The sequence below is a fragment of the Rhyacophila brunnea genome, unplaced genomic scaffold (assembly GCF_057557595.1).
Source record: "Rhyacophila brunnea isolate RB1 unplaced genomic scaffold, BYU_Rbru_1.0 scaffold_19, whole genome shotgun sequence".
NCBI lineage: Eukaryota > Metazoa > Arthropoda > Insecta > Trichoptera > Rhyacophilidae > Rhyacophila > Rhyacophila brunnea.
In genome coordinates this window covers 8,420,926-8,446,131 of record NW_028232848.1, presented here as the reverse complement: position 1 = coordinate 8,446,131, position 25,206 = coordinate 8,420,926, and the positions used below count along the sequence as shown (strand labels likewise).

Below are 25,206 nucleotides of genomic sequence, written 5' to 3'. Positions count from 1 at the left end.
AGAATAAAGGAATATCGAAAGTATGTCATGAACTAAAACAATGATAACTTTTCAAATTGGACCCGTTCAATGACATTGTTGCGGAGATGAATGCTTCTTAAATTAACCATTCATATTCCACGTACAAATAACTACGAGAATAATTGCTACATTCCAATAAATAATGTTTAGAATTCCAAAACTCACCTGTCGCATGTTAAATGTCAAAACTTACGACAGGTAGCCGACACGTCGTTAACGACTTAAAGCAGTACCAAACGAAAACCGACATGTAAATATAACTTGTTTATTATAACCAAATGTAAAACATACCTTCGAATCACAAGTAAAATCACAATAAAACAACAAATCACATCACAGAGCACATCACTATTCCCGCGACAACACCCGCCATATTGTATTGTAATGTAATGACATTTTTTTCGAGTGGTTTTGATTCGAGTGCATATGTACTGGAGGCTTCTTTTTTATTCGTATGGCTATCAAGTTCAAAATTATACTGTCGTTTCTTAAGTGCATAATGGCGGCTCCACATTTATTCAATGAATAATTATTACTTGCACAATTTCAATGAGATACAGATACCTATAGCCATTTTTATGACAAGAAAATTGCATACCCATATAAATTTCCATTATTTGATTATTCTAGTGACTAGTCATTATTTATCAACCAACAAGATTGAATTAGACAGGAAAAATAAAATTAACAATAATTGAATATCGAGTAGAAAGGTGCTATGTGCCAAAAATCAAAAGTGTGGGAAATTAAGAAAAACATTTTATTTGTTAAACACATTTATTAATTTTTTTCAGTAAACTTTAAAATGCAGCTCCGATATTACGCTTCATAATACTAAAAAAAGCAATATAAAGTAATAGATATTATGAAAAATAATAATGAAAAATGAAATTTAAAATGGTGTCGGCACGGAGCACTGCCATTTTTGTTGATCGATCATAAAATGTTTTCTATACTTCTGGAGCCATAGCCCTTTTGCAATTTAACGAATGATAGTACTTGGCACCCATTCCATGTAAAATATGTTTTTTTGTATTTTTGGTACTTTGCACCTTTCTACTCAACTGTATTCAATTGTCGATATCTAGTATTATCACAGTTTTATTAATGTTTCATTACCTTCAAATAGCCACTATTTATTGTACCTACATTATGGGTTTCCATCAACCAATTGGTTTAATTTGAAGTGTTGCCTCCATAGATCCGATTTCAAAAATCCTGCCAGCTGAATGAAAGTGATTATATTTTAGTAAAGACCCAATAGCTCACAACTACAATGTACAAAAATAATTTATGTTCACTTTGTAGGTAAGGTCAGTAAAAAGTATCAACCCAAGAGATTGGTGCGAGTGCCATCATAAACTAATTTGGTATCAAGCTAATATTGTAAGTCCGAGAGAATGTGAACAAATGCAACACAAAATGAACGAATTAAATTAAGAATACCACACACAGGGCATGATTATACTAGATCATCAATAAAATGACACCACACTTCATTTGATATTTTTTTAACCCACCCTCCCACCAATGTTATGTTTCATATAATATTTTCATATCGCCTATCTCAATTCTCTAGTATTACAACACTTGATCGCACTTCTGGAACATTTTTCGTGTTGTGGAATTAACTGAGATAAAACTAATATTTTATAAACTGTTGTATTGAAAACATGGCGACTTTGGCAGTAAGTTGATGTTTTAAATATGGATATTATGCCATTAGTTTTTTAAAAAGAAACAATAACATCCATTCCTAACGAATGATCTGTATTACTGTAGCACAATCATTAATTGACCAAGGGAATTAACCTCAGACTAATGACTAAAGACGTATATAGAGAGCACCTATTGTTTTCGGCAAAATGGAAGTGTTTCTTGCATATAACGCACAGTAGAACCTCGATGTTATTATTATCAACTTCTCATTTTTCATATGTGAGACGGAGAGAAAGCACAGAGTTGGCCATGTTTTTCTTCATATTGTTTTGGCGCGGATAGCCTAAATTGTGGGCAATGTCCGAGAATGAGATGGAGATATATTTTCAATGTGTCAAATGAAACAGATATAAAACATCGATGAGCGCTGCGTCGCGAGACGTACCGCCACTCGTACTCGTACAATGAAAGTTATACGAAGGTTAATGAAACAACTACTAGGTTTTTATTAATTAATGTGTTTGATTGTTTTAATCTTATGTTAACAGTATTAGGTATAGTTATTATATAAATAGACACACAATGTTTGGTTTTTAGTGATTTATAACATTTTTGTAGTGGCATTGGCGACGGTTTATTTCTTTGAACTGACACTTAAATTTAAAATGTCTAATTCGGTGGATTATATTTTAAACGAAATAAAAAATAACACATTTAATTATTATAAGCGTCTTCAAACGAAGATGTTATGAGTTAAGAGTTAGATGTTAAGAAAAAAAAGTGGACCTAATTTACAAAAAATTATAACATTTGCAATTTCGGTTAACAATGTGAAAAATGGACATTTTTTTAAGGGTAAGTTCCTACCTATAACAATTTCTAGCACTTCTTCTATAATATATAAAAAGCCAATTTGCAATACGTCTTTTAAGTATACAACGAAAAGGCAAATTAAAATAATATATTCAAAATTGACCTACCACTTTTTCGGGCCTAAGGCCACCAATGTTGCTGACACTGAATTCCATCATCTAACATGAATTCGTGTTGTCTAACACGCACCTGAAATGTGATGACTCTCGTTGTGGTTGCAATAGTTCAACAGTAGCAGAAAATTGTGTCAAAATGACGCTGATGATAAGTGTCCTCCACATGAATACCCAGTGTGAAGTAAAAGTAATTGACATACTATAGATCCACCAGTAGGTATAAGTTGTCCGCTGAGCGAGGGTGCCACATGCTAACATTTGACTCATCATTTAATACTATGATGGCTTATTTTTAAATTCGAACACTGGACCTTTTATGATGGTATATCTGTACTGTGTGATTATATTTAGGTACAGAATTTTTTAAGAGGCCTGATTGTTAATCATTGGTTTCGAAATAATGGAGTGTTAAGAGTTCTTTTTTCTAGTTTAATAGCGCCTGTACACATGCATGGATTTACAGGCACGAATAGTGTGTAAATTACACTACCACGATTATAACTGATTACATGCAAAAGTGCCGACTGTCTCGTCAATCTCATTTTTCAAGCGTAAGCAAGACGTGTTGCCATTGTATGGTGCTATTTGGCAGGATTCACCATTATTGTTGTACTGCGCATGCACAACCGTCATTCAAGTTGGAATTACCATTTATCGTTACGGTTGCGACAATACGTAATGCCGCCAGTAAATCCATGCACGTGTAAACGAGCTATAACTTTCATATATTATGTCGGTTCAGCTTGGTATAGTTTTCTTCAACGTTTTTGGTAATACAGAATAAAATATATGCCATCCGTGCTACGGAATGGCGGAGCAAACGATGTTAGTTCTTCAGTCACGAGATGCGGAACAAGGAGAGGACATGACTAAGGAATACTAATAAATAAATAAACGGACTCCTTAGGAATTTTCAAATATTTATTTATTCAGCAAATAAATTCCCACATTTTGAAATGATCCATTTTTACCATAAATTATAATAGAAAATCCAATTTTGAAAATCTATACATTTTCTATATAGAACATAATACAATAATATATTTCAAAGAAACCAATATCTTGCCCAAAAATAATTGTTAATGGATTACATTTCTTATGTAAATATCTAGTCACACCATAAATAATGTATGTCGGGTATGCTAAATAAATCTCATACACTCATTTTAATTAGTATTTCACTTTTAAGGAATGGTAAATCACAATTTTAAATAACGCAATGCTCAAAATGCCATCGCACAAAGAAAACCTAGGTACATCAAAACACTGATCATATACTTCAATAGACATTACTTTAATCTAACACGTTTGAGTATACGGATGTACATTTAACATTAATTGTATATTCCAGTAATGAGAGACTGTTCACCTTTACAATGGATACAAGCCGTACGGTGAGAATATTTGCTCTGAACCGATTCACTGTAACAATTGTGAATTTGTACACAACATAAGTAATATGTAATAATATTTATTTTTAACTTTATTTGCAAGCAGACCATAAGGAATTAATTAAAAACAGACAAGAGGTATTAAATATTTATGTTTATAAATAAGATTCTTTTAACAAAAACGGGATTCAAAAAAATCATAGAAATAACCACCACGTTTTGACTTTACAGAATAAAGGAAATAATTACAATTAACTTTATATAAAATACGTAAAAGACTACAGCAGAATAATACAATCAAATAAAGGGGAACATGTTTAAAAAGAATCATGGCGATTATTCCGAAACATGTCACACCCTAATTTGCAGCGATTATGATCCACTTGAAAATATATTATAATCCTGATGTCGTAAAACAAGTGAACTACTAAATCGACACATATTCATAATCTAAAATATTGATTTTTCCATACTTAAAATAAATTGTCAACATTCTGATGTTCTCAGGATTTTTTCCTGATTTACAAAAGTTAAATACCTACTATTTTATTGGTGCTAAAATCACAATAATATGTCGGTGAAAAATAGCACGATTCATTTAAAATAATATATAATTTTAATCATTTGGATATTGAACATAAATCAACAAATATCAATAAACAGTAAAAACTTGTCTATTACAAATAACTAAAAACTTTCCACAGTCAAAAGAAGTTAATAAAATATTATCTTGAGAATTAACTTTGGGAAAAATTTGGGAGGGACGCGTGTAAGAATAAATTCGTTATCGGCAATACTTTATTATATAAGAGGATTTAAATTAATACTCTCCGGTTACAAGAGAGTGAGCTCGGAATATTATAACAATTACATGTTTTCTAATTATGTACTGTTTTCGTTGTAAGCTACGAAAAGATATTGATTACGGTATATAATAATATTATGAAGTTTATACTGCAGTCAAGATAGTATTGTTGCATGTAACAGTGTCCATGTTTATTCGTGTGTGTCGAGTGTGTTTTATCATTTTTTTTTATGTAGGCGTAAAACATGGTCAAATATTTTTATTTGTTTTTCGGTAAAATTGAATTAAGAGTGTTAGCTTAATGACAGTTGTGCAAGTGCCAATAGTCTTTCCACGGCGGCATTCACGTCGCCAAATGTTGCGATCAGGGCTGAAATCAAAACAATACATGTCATTCAATGTTATAACACGAGAACCTGCCGTATAAAGGTAAAAAATGGAAGAATCTGGGGGGGTATTTTTGGAAGCAAGAACTCACTACTCAGACTACTACAGAGATGTGTGAACAGGCCGAATACTAACGCTTATTACTAATTCAGCTTGTTTACACGTGACGATATTAGTGTGAGTAGTGATTACTAAGCACTAAGCCCTAATCAAGACTTTAGTGCGAGTAGCGAGTACTAATGATTAGGTAGTACTAAGCCCGTGTAAACAGCCCTTAAAGTCACCTTAATCACTATTCAGCAACATTCGGATAACTAATGACTACTAATAACTAACAAATCGGTACACGCGGTTAACACTGGCGTCATAACATTGAAAGACAACTGATAGTTGTCTAATAATTACATTTTGTAAATAAAAGTAGTTTCGGCAAAGTGATATTCTATAGACCAGGGATGGCGAACCTATGGCATGCGTGCCGAGATGATTTTGCATGACACGCGAATGTTTTATTTTGAAGAGAAAAACATACCTATTAAAAAAAAGAGTTTTACAAATAAATATAAGTATACATAATATTATTTTTCTGAATAATATTTACCAATCGATGCACAAACGGAAATGACAAAATGCATAAATGACAAATCGTATTGTATAAAAAAATAGCAGGCAAATTCTAAAAAATTCAACAATAAGTATTACGTTTGTAAAATTAATGTAAATATATAATACCTATTATAGGTCGGTCATTAGGCTTTGCGCGTCACACATAATATTATCGCACTGACCTCATGAGGCGGCGGAAGATGCCGTGTCCGTCAACCTCTATTGTGATCAATTTACAATGCTTGAGACCAATTATAAGGCTATTAAAAATAAAAATATTCAATCAACAAACTTGAATTTATCGGGAGTCATTCAAATACAAACAGCTGATTGTTATTTTGCCTCAAACATAATCGATAAAAATGGAAGAAGAAAAGAAGAATATAATATGAATGAAGCTTGGTTAAAATAGTCCACGATCTCTTTGAACATGGAAAAAATATTCAAAAAATAAAAGATATAAGGCTAGAAACACGGCGAAAGGTAGAATCTCAAGAACTCAATTGCAATTTTCAAACTTTTTAATAGAATTTTTAAAATATCATTTTTTCTTTTTTCCCCATGAAAAACTGCTCGGCACGTCAGATAGTCGACAAATAATATTTGGGAAATTTTGGCACGCGTACGTAAAAAGGTTCGCCAACCCTGGATTGACTGTTTATTTATGCAAACATTGACCAAAACGAAATGTTCAATTGCAGGCACTGCAGTAATTGTCAGCGAGTAAACGACTTTGAAAAGTGATCTTCCACAACTTACAACAATAGTAAAACAGAGCCTTGCCAGCTCATAATTCTATGGAATAACTTTTACCTTGCAGATTAGCGTCTCGATTTACGAATCCCATTGAGGTAAGCTGTTCTAGTTGTTGGCTGTATCGTTGCTCCGGAGGTGACCCCTGGTCTGCTGAATTTCCCATTGAAGCTACCATGCGTTGCATGAACTGAGGAAATACAGTCGCCATATTAGTACATTGATAAACTCCTGCTAATTATTAAGAACCTCATCTCATGCGTCACGGTGAGGTATTTTTTGGCACATAAACTATGCCATACAAATTTATTAAATTTTAAATATGAAGGCGAGCATCATTACATTGGCGTTAGGCTCACTCCACTAGATGTTTGCGTAATTACTTTTAATAAATACCAATAATCTTATTAACTGAGTTAGCATTTACTTGGTAGAATTCTATTTTACAAGAAATGAAAATACCTATAAATAATATTAAATTCTACAGGTTTTTTAAAAAAAGAATAGAAGAAAATGTATTGTCTCTATATATACGTATAGTATTTGAGCAAAGGCAAACGGTCTATCTGAATAGTCTTGATAATGGTGTTACAACCGAAGTAGATGTCGACAAAACTTTTTTTAAAAAACCTGTAGAATTTAATATTATTTATATTTTCATTTCTTGACCAATAATCTTATACATCACGATTTCAATTAAAACTGGTCTTATAGAAGGTAAATTCTAATCATTGTTTCAAAGAGTAAATTATATTTAATTGTGTCTCATAATTTCATCACAGGTAAAAAAACGGAATCAAACATGGTTATTATGTTATATTATTAGGCGAGCATAATCACCTGAGTGAAGAGCTCAGGGTTATTGGGCTGCGGCGGTTGCGGGGGTCCGGTGGAGAGGGGGGTGGGCGTTGGCGTGGGGGCGGCCGGGTTGACGGCCGAGTTGCTCAACCCCATGGAGTTGACGAGACCCGGAGCCGCGCTTCGCAGTTGCTCCATGCCCTGCTGAATCTGAAGTAGCGCATTCAAAGCCTGAAATCATACAATCACTCTCTACACACGTTGTTTGGTGACATTGATTTACTTAAGTTGTATGGGAAGCGTTACAATCACACACAAAGAGCAATATGGGGACCCTCACAAGTTTGATGTGTAAGTTACTGGAACAAAATCATCTGTCTGAATAATCTTAACAGCATTGACCAAGAACTAGTGAAATTTCATACCTGAGGATTAGTCATCATTTGATGTACTTCCGGGTTCTGAAGCTGGGCCATGAACTGTGGCATCATTGTCCGGATTTGTTCTTGAAGCTGAGGATTTCCCGCAAACATTGGATTCTAAAAAAATAACAAAAAAATATTTTTAAATTAGGGTACCCTTGCAAACCCAACTTAAAAACTAGGGAAAGAATGAAAATCTAGGGAAACTAGAAAACCTTCTACAGGGAATTAATATTAAACCGTAATAATTTTATTTGCAAACTTTTTCAGCTTAGAATAAACAACACAATTATTATTATGCTATGTATGTATAATAATATTATGGTCACGATGGCCGAGCGGCTAACGCATCGGCTTATAATGTCGTGGGTCCCAGGTTCAAATACTGTGTCTGGCAAATACAGATTGTTTTTCAATGCGTGTTTGGAGTTAAGAGTATGGACTACATAGGTTGAGCAAGTGGCTAAAATCCATTTCTTGTCACATCACTATGATACCGGCGCGCCTCAATACTAATTACTCTCTCCTGTGCCTGTCGTACGATCAAACGATCCCTTCAGTTTCCGAACCCTTCTTACCCTATGGGCCTAAAGCTGGATATATTGGTCGCGATCCACATTGCACATTGTATAGGTTTACGGATTAGAAACGCATGGATCGAATCATGTGATTATATCACAATGTATATTGCCTCCTGATTGGTGGAATTTGATGTGCCTCAGGTGAAATGTAGTTAAAGAAAATAATTTGCACAAATCAGACGGATTGATAATTTAGAGGTGAAAGCACATACCCGGAATAAAAAAGTTTAAGTCCAACTTTTTTTTTAAATTTCTATTATAAATTAAATTGTAGCGGAGTCAATCAGAGCAGAAATGATGTGCAATGGCCGGTAAAATAGATATGAATACCACTGACCTGGTTAATAATTTGCGAAGCCATATTGGGGTCGGCCTGGAAGGCCTGCAGAACGGACTGGGTGTAGGGCGCGTTGAGCATGGACTGCATGAGGCGCGGGTTCTCCGACATCTGTTGCAGCAGGGACTGCATGCCGGGCGTGTTCAGCAGCCCCTGCTGACCCGCCGCTCCCCCTCCCGCGCCCCCGCCTCGCGGGCCCCACGGGTTCGGGAGGGGTTCGCGATTCTCACTCCCCTGCTGCGGGTTCGTTCCATCTGCACACAATTAATACACGTCCGACTATATTCATACTGCAAATATTTAACACTGACGAATTGTATATTTTGCCATAACACAAAAATCCCCGCACAAACATTTCGGTTCTTATATTTCATATCAGTTAATTTAATTAAACCGCGTAGTTCACTGTGGTGCAGTGGCAAAGACTCAATACGTAGCTTTCTTTTACTTGTAAAAACAATTTAAATATGTGAATTTTTAAAACATAGTACATACCTACCACATTTAATTTGTGTCGCTAAATTTCAAAGCTCCACTAGAACACTTTCATTATGTTGAGAAAATCAATAAAAACTTTTTGAACTAAAAAGGTTTTTGAATGTTTCAGTAGTGTAATAACGGCACGTTGATTTTGTTTCATAATAATGGCAGTCAATCGTAGCGAATTTTGAAAGAGGCGATAAAATTTTCGTGTAGAGATTTTAATAACGAATGCATTGATATGTGTCGCTGAGTTTCAAAATCCGCAATAACACTTTTTTGAAATAATTAAGATATATATATCGTTGGATTCGTTATTAAAATCTCTACATGAAAATGTTATCACCGCCACCACACCACCACCACTTTCAAAAGCCGCCACGATTAACTGTTATTTATGAAACAAAATCAATGTGTCTATCAAATCCCGCTATAACACTACTAAAACATTCAAAAACCTTTTTAGTTCAAAAAGTTCTTGTTGATTTTCTCAACATAATGAAAAAGTGTTATAGCGGGTTTTGAAACTCAGCGACACATATATATCTTAATTATTTCAAAAGTGTTATAGCGGGTTTTGAAATTTAGTGACACATTTATTCCACACGTAAATAAATAACTCCTATTACTAAATTATTGATTCTGTAACTGCAACTAATATTTGTATGAACATGGGTTATAAGTGCCACACTTTGGATTAAATATCTAAAAATAATATTTAAGGTAAACTGAACGCAATCCGTTTATCTTATCATGAAATTTTTGAGAATGACAGAATCAATTGCCACGCATTACTTTATACTCTACGTATATTTGAATCGCTGTGGAAGTGAGTGTTATCAATATTATCATTCTTTTTGTTCGTTATAATCTAAAATCCCTTTGACAGGCTATATTTGTCACTGCCTTGGCTTAGCTAGCGGGAAGCATTCTTCAGAGTTACCGGGAGTGGCTCAGAAAAATTCAATTTGCAAATGAATTCCTAGTTTGAAATGCCTTTATTATTAATATAGTCAAGCCTACGTGAGTTATGCTTTAACATTACAAATTTAATGAATGCTAAATAATCGTGCCCGTTGGAAAACAGGTCGCAATATTTTCTCAGACGGACATGACCACTCATAAGAATGATAAATCTGATTTCTTCAAACTAAAACTTCGTCAACGAAATAAAAAATATTATTTTTGCCACCCGAGGAAATCTATTAATCCTAAGATATACTAATATGATTAAATGGGATTGTTTCAAATTGACATATGTTATTAGCAATTTGAGCAATATATCCAACAAAAATGAAATTGGATCAAGTGTCAGCGAGTGAGTTATTTTTTTTTTTAAATAATTTATTGCTAATGTCATTTGTACAATATTGTCATTGCTTTTTTTAATTAAATCAAATAAAATGGTATCTAAGTATTGAATTAATGTGTTTATTTATTTATGCAAGATCAGTCAATGACATTCGATGGAAAAGCAATTGATTTTTTATCATATTGTAAATATTTAAATATCCACTATCTTAGATTATTAAAAAAAAAAATGCAAATTTCGCACTCTGGCGTGAAGTGAGAAAGTCTTTTTCTGAAACGTACCACAAAAACCACTTGGCAATGAAATTCAAGGAAGAGAATCGCAATATTGTGTGAGGCCATTTTATATTGCATATTTAGTAATATTTACATACATAATATAATTTTTTTCCTTATCTCTAAGTTATTTTTATATTGACTTTCAGGAATACATATTATCAGGGGTCGAGGAACTTTTTTCGACGACACCCAAAATCTATTTGCACTGAAGAATATTCAACACCCAGACTTCTCCCTGACGTGGGCTTCAAAGTAAACAGAAACAAGCCATCTATCTGCCTTTAAAACGAAAGGTCAGTCATTAATAAAAGCCACACATGCTATAAAAAAAAAATAGCGCACACATAGAAAATTAAAAGGATTGAAGAATTGAAGCATTTCATTCAAAACATCTCCGTTTTCAGTTTTGGAAAATGGTGTTTCATTTAAGATAAACCAACATTGATACAAAACAGGCCTTTTTTTATATCAGAACAACTTGAATGCTGTCCTCGGGGTCCAAGCAATTTCTGTACTCTGCTGTTAAGTTCACAATGGTAGAAAATCTTTGTTCATCAAGGTGGGTTGTTGTTAAAGACTATTGACACTCCCGAGTGTGCAATTAAAGAAGCATTATGATGATTAATTTTAAACATGTTTTCATTTGAATTTTTTGTACCAATTTACCTCGACCCCTGTTACCAACAAGAAATAATTGAAGCGTTGCATGAAAAATATGACAACATAGCGCATCGCTATGCAAGTATGGCCACACCGCTATAAGGGTGAAACAAGAGAATGATGAATGGTTAAGTGGAATATCACACACATGAAACAGACATGACACAAAGAAGCAGTGATTTAAATGAAATTACCTGAATTATCAACCAATCCTGAGAAAGGATTTCCTACGAAACTACTTGCCGCCGCGAGCATCGGCTCTTGTATGTCTCGGTACATTCTCTGTAATGCATTATAGCCACCTACAAAAACACATGTTTCTTATGAGTAATGAAGCACAATTTTATTATTCTTGCAATTTTTCACGTCACTTAAGGTCTAATGACACCGGCAGACTCGCAGACCCAACCAGATTCAACGATTCACGCCAATCGTCAACATTAAATAGCAATTCGAGTGCTTAAAGTCAGACAACGTTATCTACAAAAGTGTTTTTTTTTTTTTTTTTTTGAGATAACGTTATTTTACATTTATGGCTCTATGATAGTCAAACAACATTATGTCAATCTTTTCTAATTTCTTATTAAATCGTCAGTAAAGTTTAACGCTAACTACATAAGTTACCCTTGTTTTCATATTTTTTTAAAACTATCCCTATAAATGTTAACATCATCATAAGCAAGATAAATGTACAATACACAATAAATTATAAAATATTAACATTAGGTTTTAAATAAACATTTCCCTTGTTGAGTTACAAGAATCTAAAATAATGATTTTTGGCTCTCCTGTAAAGTTGCACTTTTGTAGATAGTGTTGTTTGACACTAAGCCCTCGAATTGCACGGAATGAATCAGCTACAAAATCGATCGTGTTGATTGGTTAATAATATACGATCAGTCGCTAGTATTAACAATCGTAAGTAAATAAAAATACCTATCGGTCTCCTTGGTGGCAACACTGAACGGTCTTCTCTCATGTGTTGTTTCTTTAAATGAGAATAAAAGTTATCGAAGATTATATTTAGACAAGTGCGTAACAACTTGCTGCTTGTATTTACTAACATATTATTTATTTTTGTTTTGTATTATTATTGTCTGTTATAATAATAATGAAAAAAAGGTCTTCATTATGTAAACGTCAAATTTGTGTTATGTCGAAATAAGACAGGTCACGTCGCGTAGAGCCAGTCAACGATCGGCGAATGAGTCGAGCACTAAAATTAGGAATTATTCTATTTCGGCCACAACTCAAGCAAATGATCCAAAGTAACATTTCACGATCAATTTCTGGTAAGGGGTAAGATTGAAATGATGGACGGACCCAGTACACTCAAAGGAAATCAGTACACTGAGCACCGAAACAAAAGATAAAGACCAAAACCACGTGGGCAGCAATAATTCTAATCATGATAAGACTGTCCATTCTCAAAAGACCGCCAGTTAGCAATTAAAAAAGACAGGTATTCAAGTATGGAATATTCACGCAAATAGGTACTGATTACCATCAGATTACTATCAAAAGTATACCAACAGAATACAAATAATATTGTCGAGCCAAAAGCAAAGGGGCACCTGTGCAAAAATAGAGTTTTGAGAAAAAAAACTTTTTAAGCATTTTTTGAGTGAAAAAAAATTGTATGGAAGTTATTTCATAACATTTTGAAATGAATTTCAGAGCACATGTGACTTATTACTCAAAGATTGAAATGTATTTTTTTCCATATCTTGTGAAGATTCTTGCTATCTGCAACAAAATCTTTTTTTTTGCATAAAGTCCTTTTTTTTTTTACATTTTTGCAACCACTGCAGATAGAATGGAAAAATCGTGCACATGTTATGTTTCTGTTATATGTTAATTGAAGATTAATTTATAAAATAAATACACAAGTGACCTTTATTTTCCTTCGTAAATTATGATTTCATGGATTTAGCTCCACAAATGCCATTTTGCCTATAAAGTGGAGAAAAAAATTACGAACACATTCATAAATCAAAAGTGCCCTTTTGCTTATGAGACGACCATTTCAGACAAATTATGTCGATTGCATTATGAGCAAAATTGTCAGTTGCTTAAATTGAATGTAAGATGTTTAAAAAATCACAAAAATTTGAGGCGCTAGGTAGAATAGTGGTGCAGTAAAAGTGTAGTTTGAAAAAACACTAGTGTACATTTTTTTTAAATAAATAAGCCACATCAGTATGTTTACATTTTGAACTTTGACGACATGTTTGACGTCTTATAAGGAAGGAATCGGGAATCATTACAAGAAAACACCGTCGCAGCAGAACGCTACAATACTACTTAGCCCCCTCCCGTCTCCAGCTCAATATTTTAAAAAGTTGGGATCTTTTATTATTTACATAAGCTCCCTTCATACTTTGCACATTTGTCTAGCTAGATAAATTGATCGTGAAGTAAATACATATAAGTGAATATGACCGTTGTAAACCTTGTAAATCCAAAACAACCTTTTTGCGGGAGTCTAATTTTTGTTTTAAAAGTAGTTTCAAAATTAAGGCAATTACAAAAAGACACTCTTTACGAAATGACAATGATTCCTGGGGGATCATGGGTTTGCCATTCTATGGCATATATATATATTCATAGTCGTATTACTCACAATTTAAAAGGTTTCTGTGAATTAATCTTTAATTGATTACATTAGAATCTTACACAGTGGCAGATAATAAGTACTATCGTATTCAGTAGAAATTAAAATTTAGGCCAAAATGCGAACAATTGAAGTAGACAGTATTGAAAATATAAATTTCCCTGTTTCATTGTTATATTATTATCTAATCTACATTATCCCCAAATACATTTTTGCAGATTCGATAAAAGTACAATACACTCTCAGTAATCCGCCGCTCGATTATCCGACAAATACTATAATACATATATAATTTTGAAAAACACTTTCTGAGAGAGTATATTATAACCAATAGAAAAAATCTTTTATGAAAAAAAGTAAGTCACCCCGACGGGGCATCGACGGGGAAATGAATAAAAGAAATAGTTAATTATAAATTATTAGCAAGTGCAAGTAGTTACATCTAAAAAATATTGGAGAAATTCCACGACGTCGGATAGTAATCAAAGTAATAGTAATATACCTACATTGATTTAAGAAATAAAAATGGATTGCCAAAGTAGCTTGATTTGGAAGAACGCTGATGAGTAGGTATTAAAATTGACCAATAGTTAAAATTTGTCGCTATTAGTATGTCACGCCGTAGCATAATGGTTTAATGCGACGGATGAGGCGTAAACTCGGGAGATACAGGGTTCGATACCCCGTCGGGGTGACTTACTTTTTTTCAAAAAAGATTTTTTCTATTGGTTATCAGAAAGTGTTTTTCAAAATTATATATGTTCAATAATCAGAATGATATATTCTTAAATCTTGTGAATTATTCGTTGAATAAAAGAAATAGTTAATTATAAATACTATAATCCGCTGTTATTTTTACTAGTTGAAAGCACAAAATCAAGCTCTATAATTCGCTGGTATTCAATTGTCAAATTCAGTAGTCCGCCGCGTACAAGTATACAACGCAGATGAGACGGGTTTATTTTGGAAACTTCTCCTTCGTAAAACGTAAATACATTCATCGCGAAGAAAGTAATATACCAGGGATGAAAGTGCCCAAACTGAAGCTTTTGGTCATAGGGAAAGCCGGGAATTCTAAGCCATTCAAGAATATCTGCATCACTGAACGACTGGTTGTGTCAAGTGATGTTGTACTGTTTAATATTTAGTTTAAACTTAGTTTATAAATATGTATAATTTAGTAATATAAATACTTGATTTTGATTATAAATAAAACTGTAATTTGCTAGTACAAATTTCTCAAAAAAACTATTTTTACCTGTTTTAATTTTTACCATACTTTGTATGTATGCACTATAATCCGCCGCTTTCGCTAATAGGACACTTGTCTGGTTTTTGGGGTGGCGGATTACTGAGAGAGTACTGTATTTCAGTTTTCTGATGGCATTTAAAGCCTACAAATATTGGGATAATTGTTTATAAAATTGGAAAGATATATTTCTTAAATGTGCATCAAATATGTACACACCACGAATACAATGAAAGAAAATATCCAATTCCAAAACAACCCATCTATGCCTAATGCCTCGATTACACGTGACGAGTACAGTGGCGAGACAGCAAAATGTCATTAGGCCGAGAGAGTGTTTCTACGTATTTTTCTCTTTTCGACCTTTGTGGCGAGTCAGTTCACTTTCGATCAAAAAACAGGCTAGTTTTGTGTACCGAAACATTGATCGTAAAACGTACATTAAAACTATACTAAGCTGCTCATACCACTTCTGATAGAAGAATTAAATGAATTATTGCGCGAAAAAGATAAACGTCTTCGGACAAGACAATGGATTTTAAGGAGACCAGATCGTGGTGAAACATACTCTTTTTAGTGAATTGGAGTTAGAAGACAATGGTGAATTTAGAGCGCTTCTGAGAATGGATGTAGAAGGTTTTAATAAATTGTTAAAAAATATTACTCCGATGATACAACGAGAAGCTATACCAGCAAAGATTAAACTACAAGTAGCTTTAAGCTATTTGGCAATAAGTGTGTGTTTAAAGATGCCGAGCGGTCTAGTAAATAGAAAAGGGTCCGAGTGACTGTCTCGCCATCCTACTAGGCCGAACGCTCGGTAATATGTTTATAGCAACCAAGCACTCGGCCGAGAACACTGTCTCGCCACTGTACTCGTTACGTATAATCAAGGCATAAGTATCATAAATTTTCCATGAGGACAGGCTTCCTTGTATCAATTTTCTACACCTATCCCTACACACAGTGGTCACTTTTCAGTTCAGCACCCCAATATCAGTGGTCCCATATATCCTGCGAATAATTAGCCTGCCTCTTCTGCATCCTATTGGATTACTTAACGTTACATTATCAATCCATTGAAGAAAATCAGCTCTCTATCAGACACCCAGCATCTTTTATTGGCAAGACAATTAGAAATTGCAGAATAGGTGTGGAAACGTACCGGGTATACTCTCTAGATTAGACATAGCCCGGTCATGCGAGCGCATTAATTCTTGTAACATGGCAGGGTTGCGGGCCAGCTCCATTGTCTGCCGCAGAAGTTCCGGATTGTTCAGCATGCGGTTGATTTCAGGATTGCGCTGCAAACACATTAATGTTACATAAGTATTTTCCCTTCTCCAAGTCATCTATTGATTCGCATGACGGATACATTCTAGGGTTACACAAAAAAAACTGCATAAAAAAAAGACAGGCAAGGAGCTCATACACATATCTTGTCCGGAAATTTATACGTATGCAGTTCGCCGTATCACACTTCACCGTGAAATGTTGTATCGGAAATATGGTTGTATATTAAAGACCGTCCAACCTATTGGGTCGTATAGTATTAAGATAAAAATTCATGTCTAAATAGAACACGGTTCTTGTCAGATTACAGGAAGCCAGCGGCAAACAAATTTTGAAAAAAGCCGATATACTGGATTAATTGTTAGGTTAGGTTAGATTTTCATTCTTAAAATCATGAATTTTGCCAAATCGGCTATGAAAATTGGCACGGTTCCTGCCTGGCTTCCTGTAAACTGACTTAAAACACTTACAAAATACATAATAAAAACTACCGAAATCGATGACCGTATAGAAAACTCACGGTGTGATGTGCTATGCTATGTCAACTGTGCTATGGTGAAATGTAATACATACAATTTATATGTAACCACCATACATAATTGGCGAGTCACTATTCATTATAAAAAGTCTTCTCAATATAACCTCCACCCTGCGGAGGTCTATAAGCCTTGCTTAGTAAATGATATATATATATATATATATGTATTTTTGTATGCTACTTGGAACTATAGAATATAGACTAATTCATTTCATATATTGTTGCTGTATATTAAATACCTTCTATGTGGTGATTTTGATGAAAATGAGTTATGATACCACGTGATGCGCATTTTTTTCTCTACCATATCGTCAGTGTTCTAGCAGAAGACACTAATTCGAAAAAATGACATATTGAGTTGGTACCAAAATGTTCCTTATTTCAAACTTTACCGTCTGGAAACAGTCTTTATTTTAAAGTCATCCTTTTTACGATTACTTAATAAACTCACATGATAGACCATTATTTCAAACATTTTATCAACTTCAAAGTCAAATTACTCAAAACTAGTATTCTCCAGTTAGTGTGTTCTGCCAGAACAGAGACGAATGTAATATATCACTTGTGGAAATATCAAATAAAAAATCACAAAATAAAATTGATATTCAATTAATATTATGTGAGAGCAACCAAAATCATGGACCATAATTAATCCTATATGAGCGTCCATCGCAATAGATCAGTATTAAAATAATCTTATGTGAACACGGCATGTTTACACACGATTCAACTTATTACAGTGCATATAAAATTAATCCTAAGTAATAAAAACATGGAAAAAGCTATGATTTTTCAATTAAATAATAGATTTATTTAAAAAAAAAAATATGATTATCCAATTTTAATTTATGATTAGGATCTACAAAAAATGTTAAAACATAAATATATCATTTACGATTATTATTTAAAACAGTTTTTTCAATTATCTCAGAATGACTCAAACCACATAGGAGGTATTTAATATACAGTGACGATATGCCAACGCATCGATCACTGAGTGGATTTTGGTCAATTGCATCATGGGGCCAATCAATTGAGTGGTGACAATGCAATATGATTTAGTTGAGATTTTGAAGGGGAACCATAAACCATTCTTATTTTAATTTCCTTAATCAGCTTACACGAGAGTTATTATCAAATTAATCAAGAGGAAGATTGCGTGACCTTGTCATCATATCGCATGATTGTAAATAAATTTAAGATCATAATACACATCATTATGTTACACATTTCAAGAAAAAATCCTATTGTTTAAACTTTTCGACAATAGATAAAAATTTACCATTTTCTTCAAGTCTTCAAGTTCTTTCAAGTCATTAAATTGAAACATCAAAAATTAGATGAAAACGATGATGATCCATATCGAGGGTATACTGACAGAACGCATTATTTCAGTTTTTGCTGTTTTTCTGTTTTAAATGCCAAAATGTATACAATTTTACGCTCTACGTCCTGGTAAAACGCACAAAGGCATAGGATATAATGGTGAGAAAATAGAAACATTATTAAATCATATTGTTATTTTTTTATTCTGATAGAAAGCATGATAATGACCTAATGCGTTCTGCGTATACAAAATACAGGACTTGTAACATGTCGTATATTGTGTTTGCCATAAAGGTTAGTCTTTATAATCTAGAAAAAATGTTTTTAAATCATAAAAAAATCTACATGGGAGAACGCTTTGAAAAAAAAATGAAAGTCCTTTTTGCGATTATCTCAGAACTTGTTTTAATGAGATAATGCTTTTTGTCAGTATACCCTCGATATATTCCTGTGACTAACAACGAGACAAAAAATATAGCCAGGTTAGTTATTATATGCAGGAAAGCAATGAAGGGAGCCCTACAGTAATATCTGCATCGAATACCTGTGCTGATTTTGCAGAAGTAAGATTGTACCTACGTATTATTTTATTTTACAATTAATTATTCTCCTGGCTGTTGTATAGAAATAAATCGATTTTTTTCTTTGAAAGAAAATTTGTGGCATTTGCTTGATTTGGCGCAAAATGCCCTAGTCCCGGTGTTTTGGAATTAAACAGAATTGACTGTACTTTCATGTTCATACAATGTTTTTATTTGCGGTAGTTATGTGCAAAATAGCCCTTTTTGAAGTCACGACAATATACAAACTAAATCTGAAATATTCGGTATAAAAGGGACACGGCAAAAGTGAAGAACGCAAGCAATATCCCATATTAATTTGTTGACAATTGTAATAGTTAGTGGTACTCACAGATATGAGGTCTTGCATCTGCGGGTGAGAGGTGATGAGGGTGCGCATGTTCTCGGGATCGTTCATTACCTGCTGTACCAGCGGGTTGTCCAGCACTTGCCGCAGCATATCCGGGTTTGACAACAGTTCCGATTGCATGCGCGCCTGCAATGCAACAATCCTTTGTCAATTCACTACACCAACAGATGGAGTGCGGTGACACTTGTTGTGACGCAACACTACACTGGTACAAAAGCAATAATGTCGCCTGTCGATCGGCTCGAGCGCGAAACTATGTAACCATCAGTCGCCGTGTTTCAATGTCTATCTTAAAACTTCTTTGACCATGTCCACCCCTTAGTTGGAGCTTATAGACACCACACGGCACCTCCAAGAATCTCTATCGCTCACCAGTCCTTTTGCATATGGTTCACTTAAAATTACACAAGTATTACTGGTGTTTATGTGACAATAAAAAGTAAATTCCAGTTAATATTCTTTACACTTGTGTATTAAAAAATCATAGTTAGAATGAGGCATTAGATTATCGAATATTAATGTATAATTATGACACCTAATTTCACATATTGTCATAACTCACATATGACACTGATTTTAAGTGATTGTTCTTTTAAATTAATAACAGTTCATATAGTCGAACAATTTAACATTGAACATGGGCAGATGTCTTCTAGTTTGTACGAAACACGCAGAGCAAATGCGACTATTGTTACGGTTGATACTTATTCCAAACTGCAATTTCATTAAGCCTATTGCATCGGTAGTAGCGACCTCCCGGTAAAAAAAACAAACTACGTTCTGTCAAAATAGTCGCTAGCTTGTTGGCTTCTCAGCGAATGGAAAGTTTTGTGTGTCATCATCAAAATCGCAGTAGCTGAATCGCCCGCTTTTAAATTCGCCAACAAACAGCTTGTAAAGTAGCTCAATGTCATTGACGCATAAGTAAATTATATCGTAGGTATAATTTATATAAAATTGTGGAAAGTGCTCTTAATTGTCAAGCCGTACCAATCAAATATGTGATAATAATGACAATATTATTATCGGATATTGATACTATTGATATACCATCATAAATGGTGAACTAAGTTCATCACAGCATAAACAAAATATAACGATACATCAAATGTTAGCATGTGGCGCCCTCACTCAGCGGACAACTTATACTGGTGGATATAATATAATCAATATCAAATTAATGTTCTCATTGAATCTAATAAAATTGGAACAATGCTTTCTGCAACCGCTCTGTGAAGGACATGTAGTTTTTTGATCTTAATGCTATTTAGCCAAGCGTTTCCAGTAAGACAGCTCACGGTGAACTGTACTACGGCAAAATGTAATGCGTACAATTTTCATCTAACCGTTTATAATACATCAAGTTTAAGGGTTTATCTTGGAATTTCGCAGGTTTCATAATATTGTATATTTACTGAATCCAAAACTGTGTTAAAATGTTTTCAGTTTTTGATAAATGTGTGTGAAGCTTACTACAGACAACTCTTCTAAGTGACTGCAGCTAATTTAATCATTAGCATCATTAACCTATATAGCATGGGCAAAGGTAGAGATTTAACATATTAAATAGTGCACACTACACTTAGTCAGGTTATTATTTTCGTTAAATTAATGCGCCGGCTAGATGGCAGCGACTTGCCCGCGCGGCAGTGATGCCAACCTTACTATAATTATAGTACAATACTATAATTTTAATTCCGCGAAAAATCTAAAATACTATAAATTTACGCCAAATATACCAAAATACTATAATTTTAAAGGATTCAAGACGAAAAATGTTCCTGTACTATATATTTTTCAGAAATACTATAATTTTTACCCCTTTGTACTATAATCAGCAAAGAAAAAGATGGCAATACTGCTGCCCGGTATAAAAACACATAACACTTTTACAGCGCTTTTCAGTTTGAGGGTACAGTTTTCCCGTCCATACACAAGGGCTTTCCGATACAAACCGGTTTGCGCAGGTAAGCTTGTGGTAAAGCATAGCCGGCGCTTAAAAATACAAATTTTAGATGGAATATTGCTAGTTTTTTAAATTCAAAAAAGCAAAGTTTAGTGTGCACAATTTATGTCGGATCTCCACAGCCTACCTCCACCTTTCACCACTGTTAGGCTGTCCACATTATAGAATAAGGTTTTTAACATGCTTGGTCATAGTGTCGCAGATGCAGTCATGAGCTTTTATATTTTTTTTTTATGAAAACAGTTTATTATGGAATACACATGGATCTACATGGGTAGACAATTATAATAAATACCCTTTTCTGTCGACGCATAGGCTTTTCGATCCAAAAATTAATAATTTAAAATTTGAAATTTTCATACATTTTGATGCATCATTCTCACGTTAGGTTAGGTTAGGTTTGGTCTAAAAAGAATGCTCTGAAATCTCATGACGGCATCTACGGAACATTTACCTAGTGTTTATAATAATATGTATGACAGCTGAATTCACTATACAGAAATGGCATCCAATATGTTTACTAACCTGTATGTCCATAAATGATCCCTGGCCTAATCCCATATTTTCCAGACCGGCCAATCCGCCCAGTGAATTTAGCCCGAATGGAGTGGCACCAATGTCAGCTAAAAAAAACATTTTAATTATTAGACTTTTCAATATTATTGGATTTGACCTTCTAACAAGAATAAAAAAGACAGTCAAAAGCTGCCATTTTAAGAGTACCATGCTTATGTTTTGCAATAAATATGTAATTATTGAAGAATTACTTATGTTTACGTTACTTAACGTCAGGGCATTACTCAATCAGAGGGTATCATGACTATCGTATGTTATCATTCGTTAATTGCGTTGAAATCGTGATGCAATATGCGGTAAAAAAATATCTAAAGAACGCTTTCGGAAGTCAAAAAACTGTTTAGAAGTGTAAATAAGGTTTCAATGTTACCTGGTGGGCGCTGAGGGCCGCCCTCGGGCTCCGGTCTCGGAGGAGTTTTGATAACAAGGTGCACCGTCGAACCATCTTTGATGTTTTGAGTCCGTAGAGTTTCACTATCTTTCAATATTTTACCTGCATAAATTAAACATAACTGCTCCGGCTCAGCGTTGAACTTAATTAAAACTACTTCCTTGAGCTGAAAAATGTAAAACAAAACATGAATCAAGACAAGATAACGATTGTACCTAGCCTTCCGTGATTGCCAAGTGTCGTCATAAATGGCGTCTAGCAAATATCTGTGAATTTACACCGCCGTGTAGTAGGTAATGAACACAAGACATACCCGTTTAATATCAGCATCTTCTTCAATTTCAACCGCTTGCTTTTCTTTCAATGTTTTTACGGTAATAGTTATTTTTTTAGAGCCTTCCTGTCCCTCTGCCATTTTGGCAATCTACATGACTCTCTGGTTTGGCGTTTGAATGCGGTGTTGTCAAAATGTTGCCATTTCAAAAATTTCATTGGAATGTTCGTTCTAGAATATCAAAGAATGAAATATCTATGCAGTATGACGTGTTTGTCAAAATATTATAGTAAAAAGCGTTTACCATTGTATATTATTATCTTTATGTATGATTATTTGATTACTTTAAATCTAAGAAATAGAATATCATTTGAAACAAACTAACTTTGACACTGATTCACGATTAAAAATTAAATACATTTAGGTAGTTTCCAAAAGCATATTGTAGTCCTTTTAATTGTGTCCCTTCTTATTGATCGTGTTGGTGAAAAACTTAATACATAGTACCTACTATATTAAAATAATTGATTTTGATAAATATTTTAGATACCTACCTACCTACCTAATCCTTTTACGAAAATGTTTTTAGTCACTGATCAATTTTAGCTGGCAACGTTGTGTTTATAATTTCATCGTATTTTCGTCGTTTTTATAGCTGACGTTTAAAATTTTGTTCGGTCGACAAAATATTTCATAGGAAATACCTCTTATTATTTATTTCATTTTTTTTTAATTTTATTTATTGTGGCCACTACGTACTTTAAATTTACAAATTGGGTAGGTATCTACCTACCCACATCATTTTTTAAAATACCTACACATTATTTGTTTTCAAATTTGGCGAAAACAATACCTGCGGCCCGTTTCATAATAAATTATACATGTTTCAGAGATAAGTACCTATAGCATAGATGCCCACGATTGTTGAGCGGCTAAAGCATCGGCTTATAATGTTGTGGGTCCCAGGTTCAAATCCTGGGTCTGGAAAATACACATAGGTATATAGTACTATCTCAATGTGTGCTTGTAGTCAGCGTATGCACCTAAGCTGAACACATTGCAGCCTCATGGGAAACAGAATTAGAACAGAATTAGAAAACCTGAGCCTTTGTATGACTTTAATGCAGGATTTTCCCACGGAAAGAACAGAAAAAATTGCAGCCTCGCGTGCGGAGATCGAAGTCCTCAAAAGACTTCAAATCTTCGCGCAAAGCAACAACTGTTGACACCTGAATTAACCATTCCAACCTGATCAACGGTAATCAGCTGACGTTCAATGCCACCTTCAGCTCCACTACCACCTAGCCAACACCAGGCTCGTCTGGATGTTTTATTCTTTCCTACGACGGAGGGCGACAAAACATCAATATCGACTAAAACTAGATATTTAAAATCGACTGTTGCCGCTAAGCCCTGGGCGTTCAAATTACTGAAATCCGCAACGTTCGAAATGGAGGAATTATTGTCCATCCTCTGACAGAAGAACAGGCAAAACGCTTACTAACTGCCCTTGGTATTTCCGAGGCTGGTCTGCGCGCTGAAATCGTCGGACGCACGAGATCCCGAGTCATTCTATTCAACTTGCCAGCGACGACAACGGAAAACAGCCCATGAGGCAATATTCAAGTCTACAAGGGACAAATCGGGCCTTGCTGAAGCAGATTGCGTAGCAATCAGCCTCAGCCATAAGGTAGGTCCAAAAAGCACGGGAAAGTGCAATTTTATTGAATTTGTCACACCCATTGTCAGGCATGCCTTGATTACCGATGATCGCCTCTTCATGGGATGGGAATCTTACCCAGTCCAAGACTTTCTGGGGGTTATAAAATGTTTAAATTGCCACTTATACGGACATATGGCAAAATCGTGCTCCGCCAATGATCTAAGTGCTCTCACTGTACACTAGGTCCCGACCGTGTAGACTGTCCCGGAAAGGAGATTCCTCCAAAATGCGTCGTCTGCCACCACCATAAACGCCATAATGGCCATCCGACTCAATAACGGGCAATGACGGACTACGCATTCAAATAATTTGCTTTGTTCAACTAAATGTGGGCAAGGGAAAGGTCAGTACACTGAAGTTGGATACCTTGATGCTCAAGAAGGGCCTGGATGTGGCGCTCGTGCAAGAGCCATATCGCTGGTGTCCTAAAATGCGGTTTGGTTCCTGTCGTGTCGTCAGTGCCTCCCCTTCGTCTAAAGCACGGGCTCCCAACATATGGGTCGCGGCCCCGAAGGGGGTCGCGAAGGGTTTTCTGTGGGGTCGCCAACTTATACAGTCAACTAAAAAAAATATTCACTATAATGCAATTTTTATTTTTAATGGTGTCTTGAAGTTTGAATAATTTCATAATTTTTTTTTTAATTAAAATAGGTAAGTGTAATCTACCTAGGTAGATACGCTATTCTGTCACAGTTGGCTGAAACATGTGTTGAGAGTTTGTGAGTAATGGTGCAATGCCTCTATTGTTCACCGGTAAGCCCTTGCCAGTAGGACACTTCCAACTCTTCCGAAAGAGGTAGGTACTTGATTCCCTGATAAAAATCGTAAATTACATCAAATCTGGAGC

At 34.5% G+C, this 25,206-nt stretch overlaps 2 protein-coding genes across 6 annotated transcripts in view; both read right to left on the bottom strand.

Moving 5' to 3' along the window:
• The window catches only part of ATP8B (ATPase phospholipid transporting 8B), a 232,894-nt gene extending 232,466 nt beyond the window's left edge, over positions 1–428 (bottom strand). For all 5 annotated transcript variants that reach the window (XM_085946068.1, XM_085946070.1, XM_085946069.1 and 2 more), the window contains exon 1: positions 313–428. The gene's annotated coding sequence lies outside the window, so the exon portion shown is untranslated. The remainder of the gene's footprint in view (positions 1–312) is intronic.
• A 3,148-nt stretch (positions 429–3,576) lies between these two features.
• On the bottom strand, positions 3,577–22,816 carry Ubqn (ubiquilin). Its single transcript, XM_085946063.1, has 11 exons — positions 22,676–22,816; positions 22,342–22,528; positions 21,921–22,018; positions 19,412–19,555; positions 16,508–16,646; positions 11,674–11,781; positions 8,750–9,003; positions 7,835–7,948; positions 7,452–7,640; positions 6,672–6,801; positions 3,577–5,235 (listed from the first exon to the last, which is right to left on the bottom strand). Exons 1-11 carry the CDS (start codon positions 22,775–22,777, stop codon positions 5,159–5,161), a joined length of 1,542 nt encoding a protein of 513 aa, XP_085802189.1. The 5' UTR covers positions 22,778–22,816; the 3' UTR covers positions 3,577–5,158.
• Positions 22,817–25,206: the final 2,390 nt, after the last annotated feature.

What these genes read in the sequence shown, in the direction of transcription:
- Ubqn (XM_085946063.1), bottom strand. Translation starts at nt 22,777, where the DNA reads ATGGCAGAGGGACAGGAAGGCTCTAAAAAAATAACTATTACCGTAAAA. An exon ending in AAGATGCTGATATTAAACGG is followed by an intron (nt 22,529 to 22,675) that starts GTATGTCTTGTG and finishes TACATTTTTCAG; the next exon opens with CTCAAGGAAGTAGTTTTAAT. An exon ending in TCGAGACGCTAATCTGCAAG is followed by an intron (nt 5,236 to 6,671) that starts GTAAAAGTTATT and finishes TTTTGATTTCAG; the next exon opens with CCCTGATCGCAACATTTGGC.